Source organism: Macaca nemestrina, chromosome 5 (assembly GCF_043159975.1).
Source record: "Macaca nemestrina isolate mMacNem1 chromosome 5, mMacNem.hap1, whole genome shotgun sequence".
Lineage (NCBI taxonomy): Eukaryota > Metazoa > Chordata > Mammalia > Primates > Cercopithecidae > Macaca > Macaca nemestrina.
In genome coordinates, this window is record NC_092129.1 from 40,157,491 (window position 1) to 40,173,601 (window position 16,111).

General features: G+C 35.7%; 1 protein-coding gene across 28 annotated transcripts in view; it reads right to left on the reverse strand.

The window, feature by feature from the left end:
• Window positions 1-16,111, reverse strand: part of LOC105465661 (Abelson helper integration site 1) — a 226,516-nt gene that overhangs the window by 119,686 nt on the left and 90,719 nt on the right. For 27 of the 28 annotated variants that reach the window (XR_011623392.1, XR_011623395.1, XR_011623388.1 and 24 more), the window contains 2 exons: window positions 13,082-13,278; window positions 7,094-7,120 (listed from right to left, as the gene is read on the reverse strand). Coding sequence is in view for 11 of the 28 variants with exons in the window: in XM_071096488.1 (XP_070952589.1) it covers window positions 7,094-7,120; window positions 13,082-13,278 (224 nt within the window). In the remaining 17 variants the exon portion in view is untranslated. The remainder of the gene's footprint in view (window positions 1-7,093; window positions 7,121-13,081; window positions 13,279-16,111) is intronic. The other variant, XR_011623391.1, reaches the window with a different exon arrangement.

Here is a 16,111-nt window from a genome sequence, read left to right on the forward strand (position 1 = left end):
AAGTTCACCTCTCTCTCCCAGACAGCTGTCATATTTTTCCACTAATCTGAATAATAATGTAGATAATATTTTAATCTGATGGCAGTTCTAGTGGCATTAGAAAAAAGAAACCAATAATATCCAGGAAGCTTTTTTTTTTTTTTTTTTTGCAAATCATTTATCTGTTGTAAAAATTAAAATACCAGTATCAAAGAAAAAGTTAAACAGAAAACTTGAGCCAAAGTAAGGTTCAAGATATTTGAAGTCAGGTATGTTTTACATTCTTATAAATTTTAAGAGTAGCTTATGCTCTTGTGATTTCTAGCTTAGTGAAGTCTAAGCAATGAGTAGCCTACAGTATTATAAAGAGCAATTCAAATATGAACTCTCAGTCCTCAGCTGTTTTCTTTATAAGCCAGGACAGAGAAATGAGGGATTTGGAAGAAAACACTGTAACTGTTAAGAAAAATTTCTACAGCAATAAGATACCAGAAAAATCTTACTCCCAAATCACTTCATTACTACTACATTAGCTAAAACCAGTATTCAAATTTGAATCAGTCACTATAAAGTTTTGGCTATATTTAATTAAGATTTCTGAGCCTCTGATAGGTACCAAGGACTGGTGGTTCATAGATCACTAATATGACACCTTCATGTCAATTTCAAAATTAAGATCTAGTCCTGGCTCAAACCAATTATCCAGCAATATTCCTTAGGGTAAAGCAATTTACCTCAGTGCATCTTGGTTTTCTCAAAACCTTTACCTCCTTTTCTCTCTCAGTTCACAGCCTCGCTTCAGAGAGAAAATTTGGTCTTGAACCCCTGACTTCTCATTTCCAAACTTATGAAAGAACGGACCTCTCGCACCTATCCTTGTCTTTACTTCTAGGGATAGAGGAAGAGGAGCATTATGTTCAAGATTCATCCCTCAGTCCCCTTAGGGATATCCTTAAGGCTCTTCCAAATTCTACTTTCAGGCCAGGCCCAGTGACTCATGCCTATAATCCCAGCAATTTGGGAGGCTGAGGCAGGAGGATCACTTGAGTCCAAGACCAGCCTGGGCAATACAGTGAGACCTCATCTCTACAAAACAATTAAAAATTAGCTGGGCGTGGCAGTGTACACCTGTGGTCTCAGCTACCCAGGAGGATGAGGCAGGAGAACTGCTTAAGCCCAGAAGGTCGAGGCTGCATTGAGCCGTGATGACGCCACTGCACTCAGCTTGGGTGACAGGGTAGATCCTGCTGCAAAACAAAAAACAATTTCTACTTTCAAATTCCTACTGGCTATTTCCCCGCAGCCTAGAAGCATAGACCCTTCTATTTTAGCACAAAAACAAAAAGTAAACAAACCAACTAAAACTCGCCCTCTGATTCCATGACTTCCTTAAAAGCTAAACTCCTTGAAAAACAGCATACAACTGCTATCCAAATATCTGAATCCTTCAGTCTTCAACGGGGTACAACAAACCTTGTCTCCCTGATAAAACAGAATCTGGACTTATGGTAACCCTGGACTTCAAATGATCAAATTCAGCAGATTGACTTAGGCCTCTATCCTTCTATCTTTGTTTCTGGGGAGCCACCTTCTCCTGGTTATCCTGCAATGTCCAGCCATTCTTCATCAGTGCTATTTGTTAGATCCGCTGAGCTCGTCCTCTTCCTTCATATCACATAATTACACTGGGCAGAAACATCATTTCCATCAATTCATCTGCTTTCTAATGTTGATGTTTCCTAAATCTAAAACACATCTCCTGATCGTTAAGTTCAGAACTAAACTAAACTTTGCCCCACTGTTTACTTTCTTAGGGAAAGCCATCATTCTCCTCCTACTTGCCAAGGCCAGAAGGCTGGGACTCGTACTAGATTGCTCACCACGCTCCACATATAGATTAGTATAGTTTGTACCACTCCTCCAGCTAAGCCAGTCTTCCAAATAGTGCCAAAATAATAAATCTTTTTTTAAAAACTTTTCTTTTAGGTTCAAGGGTGCATGTAAAGCTTTGTTACATAGGTAAGTTCATGTTACAGGGACTTGTTTCATTGATTATTTCATCACACAGGTATTAAGTCCAGTACCTTATGGTTATCTTTTCTGCTCCTCTCTCTCCTTCCACCCTTCGCCCTCAAGTAGACCTCAGTGTCTGTTGTTTCCTTTTTGTGTTCATAAGCTCTCATCCAAATTTGCAGTTATCCAGTTTTAGAACACCACGAAAAAATAATTACTTATTTTAAAATTATTAAAAAAAAAAACTTTCCAAACAATTGAAAAACACTATTCTACTCAAATCTCAAAAATATCCAAATATATTTTTTTAACAGAAGAATTAAAAAATTATGTTCTCTGGATTCTCTATTGTTGAACCTTTAAAAAAATGTTTTCAGTGAATAATATGTTCCGAGGTGGATTCGACTACAGTATACATTACCACTTTACCTTTACAGCATTCTTCCACTAAACATAACTCAATAAACTTCAACTTGGCTGAATTTATATTCATCTAGGGTAGGTGATTTAATACTTCAAAAGAAAAAAAAAAAAAAGATGGAGCTTCCTGGCTTCAAGAAGCTTACAGACGTGTGTGGAGGGACAGATATATAAAGATTAGAAGCGAAAGCAGTATTATATAAAATTTAAAGAGACAGAAAAAGAGAGTGTGTGTTATTCCTCCTTGAGGTAATTTATAATCTAATGCCAAAAAGAAAAAAATTAAGCTGAAAGCTGAGTCATGCAAGAAGTTCCTTTTCTTTTTGTTCATAAGCAGATAGCTACAGATAAAAGGTTAATTATCTCCACAGGTAGCTTCCATGTTCACCTTATCTTTTGAAAAGTGTCGATTTACTGAGTGTAAGATGAATACATAATTGACTATCCCCCAACCTGTGCCTTTTCTCTTGCAACTTGTGGATTCAGCAATGTGACCATACCCTTCTTTTCTCCTCCAGTCTGTTTTTTTCCCTTTAAATACCGAAGCCCCCAAAATCATCTTTGGAGAAAGGCAGACCACAGATTGTGTCTGTGATTCATGTTTTTTCTTCTGGGTCTCGTCCTTAACCTCAGCAAAATAAACTTCTAAACTGATTGAGACCTGTCACAGAAACTTTTTGGTTTACAATTGTTTCCCCTTGCTTGCTCACTACACTACTTAAGCAAAGTGGTCTTCTTTCTGCTCCTTGAGCATGCTAGTTTTCTTCCTAGATGAGGATTTTTGCAGCACATGCCTAGCTCCTTGTCAAGTGTTTCAGCAAGGCCTTCTATGATCATCCTCTTGAGAGCAGCTTCCCCTCCCACTCATTCTTTGTTCCATGAACCTACGTTATTTTCTTCACATCACTTATTATCTGAAATTACCTTATTTGTTTCCTTTTAAGATTATGTGTCTCTCTACAATAAAAGGTTCTTGTTCACTATTATATTCCAAGCACTTTGAAAAATACTTGGTAGGTACTCAATAAATACTTGCTTAAGGAATGCTAATGGAAAAAACAAATGCGCCTTCAACAATATAAAAATACTGTAGACGGGAAAAAACTTATGTAACGGACACACGGTGAAAATTTATTATCCTAGATCTAATAGATGAGAAACTGCATAAATATACTCTGTTGCTAAGATTAAAGGCTTCTGACAAGGGTGCCAACGCCAGTCAAAGGGCAAAGCACTCTTTTCAATAAGTAGTGCTGAGACAACTGGATAGCCTCATGCAATAGAATGAAAGTGGACCTGTCCATCATACCATATACAAAAATCAATGCAAAATAATCACAGACCTGAATGTAAGATTCAAAACTATAAAAATCTTAAGAAGAAAACATAGGAGTAAATCTTTGTGACACAAGGCTAGAAAATGGTTTTTTATACAACACAAAGTACAAGTGACAAAAGAAACAATAAACTGAACCTCATAAAAAAACCTTTTTGTTTCAAAAGACGCCATCAAGAAAGTGAAAAGACAATCCACAAAATGGGATAATATATTTGCAAATCATCTAGCTCATAAGACACTTGTATCTAGAATATATAAAGAACTCAAAAGTAAACAATAAAAAGACAAAAAAGTCCCAATTTCAAAACCAGGTGAAATATTTAAAGACATTTCTCCAGAAAAAAAAGTACAAATGGCACATAAAAAATGCTCAACATCATTAGTCATAAAGAAAACGCAAATCAAAATCACTGTGATATAACCACTTTTCACCCACTAGGATGGCTATAAAGAAGAGAATACAGGTGTTGGTGAGGATGAGAAGAAACTGGAACCTCATTCGTACACTGCTGGTGGAATTCAAAAATGGTTCACATGCTCTGGAAAACGTTTTGGGAGTTCTTTAAAGCGTCAAACATAGTTACCATATATCCCAACAGTTCCACTCCTAGATAAATATCCCATAGAAATGAGGTATATCCACACCAAAACTTATACACGCAATGTTCGTAGGAGTATTATCTTAATAGCTAAAAAGCAGAAACAACCCAAATGTTCATAAACTGATCAAATATAACAATACATAACCTACTCATACAATGAAATCTTATTTGGCAATAAAAAGTAGTGCAGCTGACCCTTGAACAACATGGGTTTGAACTGTGCAGGTCCACTTCTAGGTGGATTTTTTCAGTAAGTTACACCAAGTGTGCCTGCCTCTCCTGCCTCCCCTCCCCACTTCTCCACCTCTTCTGCCTCTGCTCCCAGTGAAATAGCAAGACGAACCCTCCTTTCCCTCCGCAGGCTCTTCAGTGTGAAGACAAAGGAACACCTCTATGATGATTCACTTTGCTTAATCAACAGTAAATGTATTTCCTCTTCCTTTTAATTTTCTTAATAACATTTTCTGTTCTCTGGCTTAAGAATACAGTATATAATACACATAACACATAAAATATGTGTTAATGAACTGTTTACATTACCAGTAAGGCTTCCAGTCAACAGCAGGCTATGAGTACTTATTTTTTGGGGGAGTCAAAAGTTATACACTAATTTTTGACTGCACAGGGGGTTGGTCCCCCTAACCCCTGAGTTGTTCACTGATACATGTTACAAATAGAGGAATCCTGAAAACATTATTTTGAGTAAAAGAAGTCAGTTATAAATGACTACATATCATCTGACTCCATTTATATGAAATGTCCAGATTAGCCAAATCTATAAAGTGTGTTAATGGATGCCAGGAATTTGGGGTATGTTCCAAGAGTTTGTATTTGGAGTCTGTATGGGTAGGAATTGGGAATGAATGCTAAGAGATATGAGACTTCATTCAGGAGTGACGAAAAACTCTAAAATCAGATAGCAGGGATGGTTGCAAAACTTTGTGAATATGGTAAAAACCAGTGAACTGTATATTTTAAAATGGTGAACATTACAGTATGTAAATTACAGCTCAATAAAACTATTATAAAAAAGAATAACTGAAGATACTAGTAAGGTTAATTTTTCCAGCCACTGATTCATTTCCAAATTAATCATTTTTTCAATGAGTATTTATTCTACCTTTATTAAATACTAGGGATATGAAGACGAATGGCATGACCCTTCACCCTTGGGGAGTTTCCAGATTAGTAGAGGCTGTTCTCCATGAAGACTTGCTCAATCTGTGCAGGACATTTTATTCTTTGGACATTCAGACAGCATTCCAAAAGAAGAGTATGCAGTCCATTTGTTAAATAAAGATAAATAGCTTTGAATTGCTAGTCAGAAAATAAATTGTATTTTTGCCTCCAATTTTATATACAATGCATACTTCAGAAGGTTTAGTAATCTTGGAGCTACAATCATTACACCAATCATTGCTATCAGGAACGTTTCCTGAACATCTGCAGCCCAAGTCAGAATATTGCTTGTTCTCTTTTTCCCCCTCGTCTTCCTTCCCCTCATCTATATTCCATATCCTGTTGACTTGTGATGATAATTAGGTATAAAAGTGATGGGTTCTGTCACTGATGCTGGACAGCTCAGTGATGGGGTAAGTCTTGTATTTTCTGACACGTTCTTCCCTCCCTAAGATGCCCCATGAGGAAAGAGACAATAGCCTATTGCATTCCAAGTGCCTACTACCAAATGGTAGTAGGTGCCCACGGAATAAAAAAAAATTTCCATTGCACTGACATTATATGAAACAGTCTCTAAATATACTAACACCATTCTAATTCTTTCATTCTGGATGTTTTACCTTTTCTTTGTGATATATAATTATCTTTGTTAAATGAATAGATGTCTAATTACTCAACTGAATTTTGGGAGTGGACAGAAGAAGAGGCAGGGATGAACACATGTTGCCATTCCAACTCCTTAATTTATTTTCCCAACACCTAAGTTAAAAGTTATACATAAAATACCCTTGCTTGTAAAAGGAGGACAGCTGCTATGTTGAAAGCATCTAAGATACAATCTAGTTGAAACTGTTTACTAATCGAGAGTCTTTTTGTACACTACTATTTTTAGACTAACTTGGGACCTTGGGCAAATCACTCAACCTGAATAAACCTCAGTTTCCTCCTTTCTAAAATTGGAATAACAATTATATCTAATCCATCTCTCAGGATTATTATACAGTATAGTTAAATGAGAAAAGAAACGTGAAAGACTTATAAATGAAAAAGAGCATTATCAGTACAATAAATCATTTATGTACACCTTACATGCATTTCAATGCTTATACACTTTACTCAGCATATACCTACTGGAACTATATTGACTGGTGTCTTATACAAATTAAACATCATATAAAATTTTTCTCAGAAAATGGCATGACCTTGTTGATCCCTTACTGAAAGTATCTCAATCACTTAGTAGCCAGGATGGTCTCGATCTCCTGACCTCGTGATCCGCCCGTCTCGGCCTCCCAAAGTGCTGGGATTACAGGCTTGAGCCACCTCGCCCGGCCAGTATTCTTAAATCTTTAAAAATGTGAAGCTACTTGCTAAATGATCACCCTTACTGAATTATCAGGTTCCAGCATTGTAATTCTTTGATAAACCTGAGCTCCAATAACGAAAGTACACATCAGATTAACTTTTATAAAGGTTCCAAACTCTATGAATGGTGCATTCCAGTTCTTTGGAGCATCACTATACCTTTAAAGTTATGTTCTTGGTAATAAAAACTACTTACTTTTGCAGCACAGGATCGTATCACCTCCTAAAAGAAATACAATAAAATAAGGAAGTATTCATAATTTCACTAAATAAAGTATTGACTGTTTTCAAAACACTCAGATGTTAATCTTCTAATAACCTAAATCAGCATTTGGAAGTTTCTTTATCCATTATCCTGCCATTGTCTCTGTTTCCAATAAAAGAGACTTAATGACATGTTCAAGGTAAATCTAACTTGCCCAAACAAATGGCACTGTGAAACTCCTGAGGGCTCACAGGTTATCTGTCTCAAGAAAAACTTGCTCTTCAATCAAAAGAATAATAAAATTCTATACTAGAACACTAACAGGTGTAAAAGACATGGTGAGTTAACTGCAATATATAATTATCTCTATAAATAATAATAGCCATAAATATCATTCCCATATTATTTGTATCAGATGAAATCTAATATTAAATAGTAAACACTACTAAATGATAAAATATATGACTAGTATTGAAGGAGCTACAGAAAGGAACTGTACAATTCATGGTACGAGGGCTAAGAAAAGATCATTTCGAAAGAGAAACTAGTAAAAGTCGACGTATTATGGACAATTTGAAAATTTGCTGCTAAGGAGACACTAAAAATACTCAAGTCCAGCCGGGTGTGGTGGCTCCCGCCTTGTAATCCCAGCACTTTGTGAGGCCGAGGCAGGAGGATCACGAGGTCAAGAGACCGGGACCATCCTGGGCCAACGTGGTGAAACCCTGACTCTACTAAAAATACAAAAATTAGCTGTGCGTGGTGGCACGCACCTGTAGTCCCAGCTACTGAGGCAGAAGAATCGCTTGAACCCGGGAGGTGGAGGATGTAGTGAGCCAAGATTGCGCCACTGCACTCCAGCCTGGGTGTCAGCATAAGATTCCGTCTCAAAAAAAAAAAAAAAAAAAAACTCAGGTCCAATTAGGAGTTAGCCAGCATGTATCATCAGCCTAGTACAGAGCTAGTGAAAAATGGTCATAATCAACACGGAGTTTAGGAAAAAAGAGAACTGAAAAAAAACAGATAATTCTCAGTTATTGGGAGCATTACCACTTAGTCATAATATAAATCATTTAATTATTTATCAGCATACTTGACTGCATGTTGCTGCCACAGCAATACCTAAAAGCATTCTGCAACCTAGGTAAGACCTCACAGGTGGACTGTACCTTGAGAACCTCAGTGTATCACATTCTAAGTTTTTAGATCCAGAAATTTGATTTTATCAGTGCATCCACAGTTGCTCAAAATCTGGAATATCTATTAATTTTTTTATCTAGAAATTTCTGAGAGCTGTGTCTAAAGCATATCAGTAATTCAGTCACTAAAAGGAGACAGTTCAACTGACTGTGGACATGGGAGTCCAACTACCTGGGCTGAATCCCAGCTACAGTGCTTACTACTTGTGTGATCCTGGTTATGTGGCTTGATCTCTGCAAGCCTCAAATTCCTCTTCTGGAAAATGGGAATAATACTCATCCCCATAGGACGGTTTGAGAATTAAACACAATAAAATGTAAAGCATTTAGCACAGTGCCAGAAATATATCAATTATTACTAGTAATTAAACAGATGTTAGTTATCATTAATCAATATATAAGGTGGTATCTCCTGTGGGGTAGAGAAAATTAATCTTCTGTCAAAATTGGCATGAAACATTTTCAAACCATTCAATCCATACTCCTATGGCTCTACTTAGCAATCAACTCTGTGATCATTAGCCTGGGCTTCAGGTTAAATTTAGATAGGAAGAGATCTTGAGTGTTCAGGCTGCCAGAATGGTCTACCTTTTATTATATTATAAGGTGTATTTTCATGGATTCTCACTTATTAATCAACTTTTTGTAGGATTGATTAATCTTAATAGATACTTCAGATTCTGAGCAATACTGGATGTACTGATAAAATCAAATTTCTGGATCTGAAAACTTAGAACGAGATTTACCAGTGCTCTCGAGATACTGTCCACCCGTGAAGTCTTACCTGGGTTGCAGAATCCTGCTAGGTATTGCTGGGGCAGCAAAATGCAGTCAAGTATGCTAATTATGAAATAATTAAGTGATTTATATTATGACTAAATGGTAATGCTCCCAATAACTGAAAATTATCTATTTTTTGTATCTTTTACTCATTAATGCCTAAACAACTATTATATATCTGCTGAACTGAATTTATTATGCAATTCACTCACACATACCCCCCAAAAATTACACCCTAATACTGTACCATAATTTATTAGAAAAACATTTCTATTGTAATAACAAATAAATAAAAAAAGGAATTTGAGTTCTACTGAAATTGCAAAAAACAAGAGAAAAGGCATAATGACAAAAGGTGGGAATTCAGTCAACCTAAATGTTTGCAAAATATAGAATGAGGCTGCCATGGGAATAAAGACGACATTTTGTTTGTATTCCCATACATACTATGTACACTCTGAAAGAAAATACATTGCAGATAGCAACAGAAAAATAAATTCAGTGAATTCTCTCAATAAAGGAAAAATAATGGTTTTTAGAAACCAAAGCAAAAGCTTTCATTTCCAAAGGCAGCTTCTATCTACCTCAATACCAAAGCAGACATATTCTCTAAATAATTTTAAAAAGAAAAGATATCATAAAAGCTAAATAAAGTAATAATTTGAAGTAAATTTTTTCTTTTATAATAAATTATCAATTTGCTTCTCCCTTGCCTTTGATTTCATTTCTTAAAAATCATTTTCCTGATTTTATTTTTCCTTTACATCTACTTTCTTTAGTTCTTACATCCTTTCATTTATCTGAGGATGACAGGTATATAAAATGAAATTAGAAAAAAGCTACAAGACTTAGATGGTTCCAGGATGTTAAGTTTTACAGTATAAAGACCAACAGACTGTAGGAAACTTGTTTTTATAAATATGTTGGTGAGCTGTTTTTATGTCTGTAGATGAAGTTACTTTGCCATGCAAGTTTTTACACAAGGAACACATTTTTTTTTTCCCTGGTGAAGAAACGTGTTTCTCTTCATCTTTAAAGCTCAATGTATCTATTCAGACTTCCTTTTAAAATCTAGAACACCGTGCATTATTTGATTACATTAAAAATGTTAAAATACAAAGAACTATAATATTGAAATAAATTTATTTATAGTTATATATGCTAAAATTTAACTAAGAAATATATATATTTTTCTATATTCCTACATATATTCTGGGTTTAGGTTAAATCTAAACCCAGAGATGGAGTGTAATCTGCATCCTGGTATACCTTCAAGTCTCTAACTTTATGAAGAAAAGGAGAGAGGAAGAGAGCATAGTCAGAACTAAAGCTGTCTCAGTGTAGTTCCTTGTATAGTTTAAAACTAATCGAGATCTCTATCAAGGGAGCAAGAAAAGGGATAATATTTATTAAAGAAAGTCAGAATAAAACAATGAACAAGGCTGCACAGCCCCTGTCTTCAAGGAGCTCAAAGTAATTCTAATAAAAGGACTTCCACTTAATTCTACTAAAAGTATGGTCAAAGATTTTTTCAGGATGCTTAGGCTTCTTATTACATTTGACCATTTATCTTTGAGAAAAATTTTCTAGGAGTTTTCGCTAACATAATGCTACACTACCTTTAACAAAGCATCTTCCTTCTCTTCATTTTCATGATCTATTTTCCAATTTTATGGGCAATACCTGGTTTCTGTGGTACTTTTCTTATTAGTAGTGAGATAAAACTTTTAAATACGCTTATGAAACACTTCTCTCCTCCTTTTAGAAGAACAGTTTATTTCTTTTACCCATTTCTTTAACAAAGAAAAGATTTACTATTTTTTCTTTACTGTTTAGTTTTTTGCATTTTAACATGCTTCTTTAATACATTTTATGTAAACATTTCCCCTGGCTGGTGTTTATTGCACATATATGTGTGTGTTTGTATGTTTTGCATATACACACATACATACACGACCTTATATTTTTAAACAGAGAAATTTAAAATTATATGTCAATAGTCTATTAGTATTTTAGGAGAGGATTTTCCACTGCTTTTAAAATTAGTATGTTTTCATTCATTTGAGAAATATTTGCTGGCGTATTTCCCTAGTTTTAAAAAACATCTGGATTTTCATATTTAACTCCTTGGTAAATGAGAATTTGATTTAGGTGAGTGACCTAAGATACAGATGTAAACTGACTGTATTTTTCAGTTAACTCATAGTTAACAATGTTTCCCAACACCATACAAGGGAACAATTCTTCCTTTCCCTACCGATTTATCTTTCTATCTTAGTGAATCTGAATTATACTACAGGTATTATTTCAGCTTCATTATTACTTTGGCTCTTATAGAGAAGTTCGAAGATAGCTTAATTCCTATGTAGATAACCAGTCTTTTTTTTTCCCCCATCATATCTATGATTTTTCTTTAAGACATCTTTAAAAATCAAACTATTTCACTAGGATATTTCTAAGGATACTGGCATCTTTTCATTAATTGGTCTGGTAATAGATACTTTCATTTTACAGATTTGGGACTTTAGCACAGGAAGGCCTTTTGTATTTGATCTTTGTTATCTCTTTTCACACATGCTGGTCTCTTCTTTAACAACACTGATCAACCATGTGCACAATCTATCTCATATTCATCTCTTCTCTCATTACCAACAAAAATAACTAACATTTATCAGTGGCACTATGTATCAGACACCCTGTTAAGAGGTTTACTTTTAGGGTCTCACTGAATCTTAAAAATCCCATAAGGTAAGAAATACTACAATCCCCATAATGGCTCACGCCTGAAATCCCAATACTCTGGGAGGCTGAGGCAAGAGGACTGCTGACTGCTTGAGGCTAGGAGTTGGAGACCAACCTGGGCAACATACCAAGACCCTGTCTCTATAAAAAAAATTTTTTTAAATTAGCTAGGCCTGGTGGTGTATGCCTACAGTCCCAGCTACTCAAGAGTCAGAGGCAGGAGAATTGCTTGAGCCCAGGAGTTCGAGACTGCAGTGAGCAATGATCACACCACTGCATTCCAGCCTGGGCCACAAAGTGAGACCCTGTCTCTAAATTAAAACCACCTCATTTTATAGATGAGGAAAACTAGGTTTACTTCAACTTATCCAGTCACAAAGCTGGCACAGGTTGGAGCCTATGCTATTCCTATGCCTAAGCAGCTGGACCCTAGAGCTACACTCTTAACCATAGTTTTCACCTATCTCTTTTTTCTGTATTGTTGTATGCTTCTGAAATTAGTTCTCTATGCTACACTATTGATCTGATATTTTAAAGTGTCAACTTTCTCTTTTGCAATGTGGAATTAATTGAAGCTTACCTTTTGATTTTCTTTAAATTCATTTTATCTTAGATTTCTTTTTAAAATTAAAACCTTGGGACTCTCTTTTCATCTCTTCATTAATAGAAATTCTATTTTCTTCTATTTTATTGAGAACACACTCTAAATATTCTGTTTCTTACAGCAAAGCATTTTAAGATATGCTTTGACTTACTTTCCTTTTTTGGGGAAGGGGGGGACACAGTCTCACTTTGTCACCCAGGTTGGAGTGCAGTGGCACGATCTCGCCTCACTGCAACTCTGCCTCCCGGGTTCAAGCGATTCTTGTGCCTCAGCCACCTGAGTGGCTGAGATTACAGGTGTGCGCCACCATGCTGGGCTGAGAAAGTCACAGTTTCTCTTTTTTCCTAGGAGATGGAGTCATACCCGTATGCTAAGTCCTAGTGGTCATCTGGTTCAGAGCCCTCCATTATCACTAGGTCCTGGGCTAGTCTTTACAGAGATATCAAGTCAGAACAGCATGACAGATTACCCTAAATTCAGTTTGTCTGTTGCAATTAAGGGTTTAGGAATAAGTAACTGATAGGAACCACAAAAGTATAAGAAGGTCTAATTTTAAGTAATTCACTTACTTCATTAAATGAGTATTTATTGGCATGGCAATGTAAAACAGGATAGAAACAGTTTTAAAGTTTCAACTGCATAAAATAAACATACTGTGACAGTTTCAAGTCTCTGTTTCACTAGATGCATCTTTGTTGAAGAATTTTCAGTGTGGACAAATTCATCAATCTGAAAAGAACCTTGATGGGGTAGTTTTGGACATGTACACAGGGCATCTTGACTTTGGTGTATTCCAGGTAATGGAAATGTTCCATTGTAGCATTTGAACATTTCAGCCTCCTGCTGGGCAACTGAAGAAATGAATCCATAATTAGTTAAATCATCATAGTAAAAGCATAATTAAGCCCCAAAACTGTAGCATTCAACATATAATCAGAAACTGCATTAACACGTCTTAAAAACGGCGTAATAATAAGACACTATGACTAGCAAAATTTGAAATTATTTGCTGCTATAAAATCATAAGGAAGGAAACAGAATTTCATGTCAGGCAGCATTATAATTGAGCTGTGAAGGCCATGTAAATTGGGATGGGAGACTAACTTTAAATATATGTATACAGAAAAATAATATTAAAAAATCAAAGGCATAACAGAATTAAGGGAAATACTAAAATAATACTTATTCACAAGCGACTCTAAAACAACTATTTTCGTATTTCTGTACCCTTCTTAATTTTTACACACATTCTATGTAAGATACCATAATGTAAATACAATTTAACATTTCTCAATTTAAATGCAAGTATTTCTCATATTTCTACAATGGCGTAATTATCATTATTAAATGTTTTACAGTATCTCATTTAATGAAGCTTCGTAATTTTTTTTTTTACACATTCTCTTTTTTTTTTTTTTTTTTGGAGACGGAGTCTCGCTCTGTCGCCCAGGCTGGAGTACAGTGGCCGGATCTCAGCTCACTGCAAGCTCTGCCTCTCGGGTTCACGCCATTCTCCGGCCTCAGCCTCCCAATGGGACTACAGGCGCCCGCCACCTCGCCCGGCTAGTTTTTTGTATTTCTTAATAGAGACGGGGCTTCACCGTGTTAGCCAGGATGGTCTCGATCTCCTGACCTCGTGATCCGCCCGTCTCGGCCTCCCAAAGTGCTGGGATTACAGGCTTGAGCCACCGCGCCCGGCCTTACACATTCTCTTGTACTGAATACAGTTGGTCCTTTGTATCTGTGGGTTCCCTATCCATAAATTCAACCAACTATGGATCAAAAATATTCAGAAAAAAATAACAATACAATAATACAGTATAACTATTTACATAGCATTTATACTATATTCGGTATTATAAGTAATCCATAGATAATTCCAAGTATATGAGAAGATGCCCACAGCTTATATGCAAGAACTATGCCATTTTACATAAGTGACTTTAACATCCATAGATTTTGGTATCCCCAGGGGTTCTGGAACTGCCAGTCCTCTATGGATAACAAGAGATAACTCTATAGTGTTATCTGTTCTCCCTTATAGATCACGCAAGAATAATTACTTTCATAGCTGACTTTGTTTCTTAACATAATTCTTATTTTGGAGTTAATTCTCTAGAGTGAGGAAGATGGCTCAAAGGGTGAATGTTTTGATGACTGATGATGATGACGATGATAACGAGCATGGTAGCATCTGTGCTGCACTTTGTATTTTTTGGGGTGCTATCACATACATTACCTCATTTGATCATTGAAAACATATGAACTTGAAAAATTTTAAATGTCTATATATAAAAAGGAGAAAAAATATATAAACTCAACATTTAAAAAAGTATTTCCTTAGTTATATAATCTTTAAATGGAAAGCCTTCCTAAACATGACATGAGAGAAAGAAATCTCAAAACAGGGAATGATAATATGGAATCAATGGGTGAACGTTCAGTGAGTCTATGGACTACTGAAATTACTATGGAAATGTGCGTGTGTTTATATAAGCGTTGCTGGAAAGCTGATTCATAATTTTTATCAGGTTATCTATCGAAGGATTACATGAGTCAGAAAAGGTTAATAATTGTCAACATTCTTATGGACCAATGAACAGATTTTGTAACATGAACATTTAAAGAGTCTTCATTAAAATAAAAAAAAACTGGCCAGGCACGGTGTCTCAAGCCTTAATCCTGGCACTCTGGGAGGCTGAGGTGGGAGGATCATTTGAGCCTAGGAGTTTGAGACCAGCCCTGGCAAGACAGCGAGACCCTGTTTCTACAAAATATTGAAAAATTAATCGGGCAGGGTGCCATGTGCCTGTAGTTTCCAGCTACTGAGGAGGCTGAGGTGGGAGGATTGCTTGAGAGTGGAGGTCAAGGCTGCCACTGCATTCCAGTGCAGACTGGACGACAGAGCTAATGTGATTTTTAAAATCATATTTAAGACTTAAATATATAAATAAACTACTACAATAAAAATTGAAAAGGAAATGACGTAATAGCATTCTTCTATTTTTGACCAAAATGGAGTAGGGACTAGATTTACTCTGCTGCTTGAAACTACCAAGAAAAGGACAAACTGTATAAAAGAAAAAAAAAAAGTCTTTCTTTGCAGACATGATTGTCTAGTTAGAGCTAAAGTGGAGTAAGGCAAGTGAAGCACACAGGCAGCAAAATTTAAGGAGGTTCTCACTTTGAAGTCCTGGCTCCACATCTGTGTAAAAATTCTAAATGGAATCTAAAAAAACAAGGCACTAGAATTGACTTTAGCAATGTTGTAGGAGATGAGATCAAAACACAAAAATTCTCTATATGTCTATATACAAGTAATTAAGAACCAAAAATTGAAAATAAAAAAATACATATGCCATTTACTATGGCATAAAAAACATGATATACTTTGGAGAAAAAAAAAGGATGAAAAATGTGAAAGACCTGTACACTGAAAACTAAAAATACTGCTGAGAGAAACTGACAAAGCAATTTGTCATTGTATTCACTGGGTGGCATACGCAATACTGGTAAGATGTAAATTCTTCCCAAATGATCTGAAGATTCAATGCAGTCCCACTCAAAATTCCAGCAGGTTATTTTCGGAGAAATTGTAAAATAAATTCTAAAATCGACATGGAAATGAATATTACCTAGAACAGCCAAAACAACTTTGAAAAAGAACAGAAAACCTGACTTCAA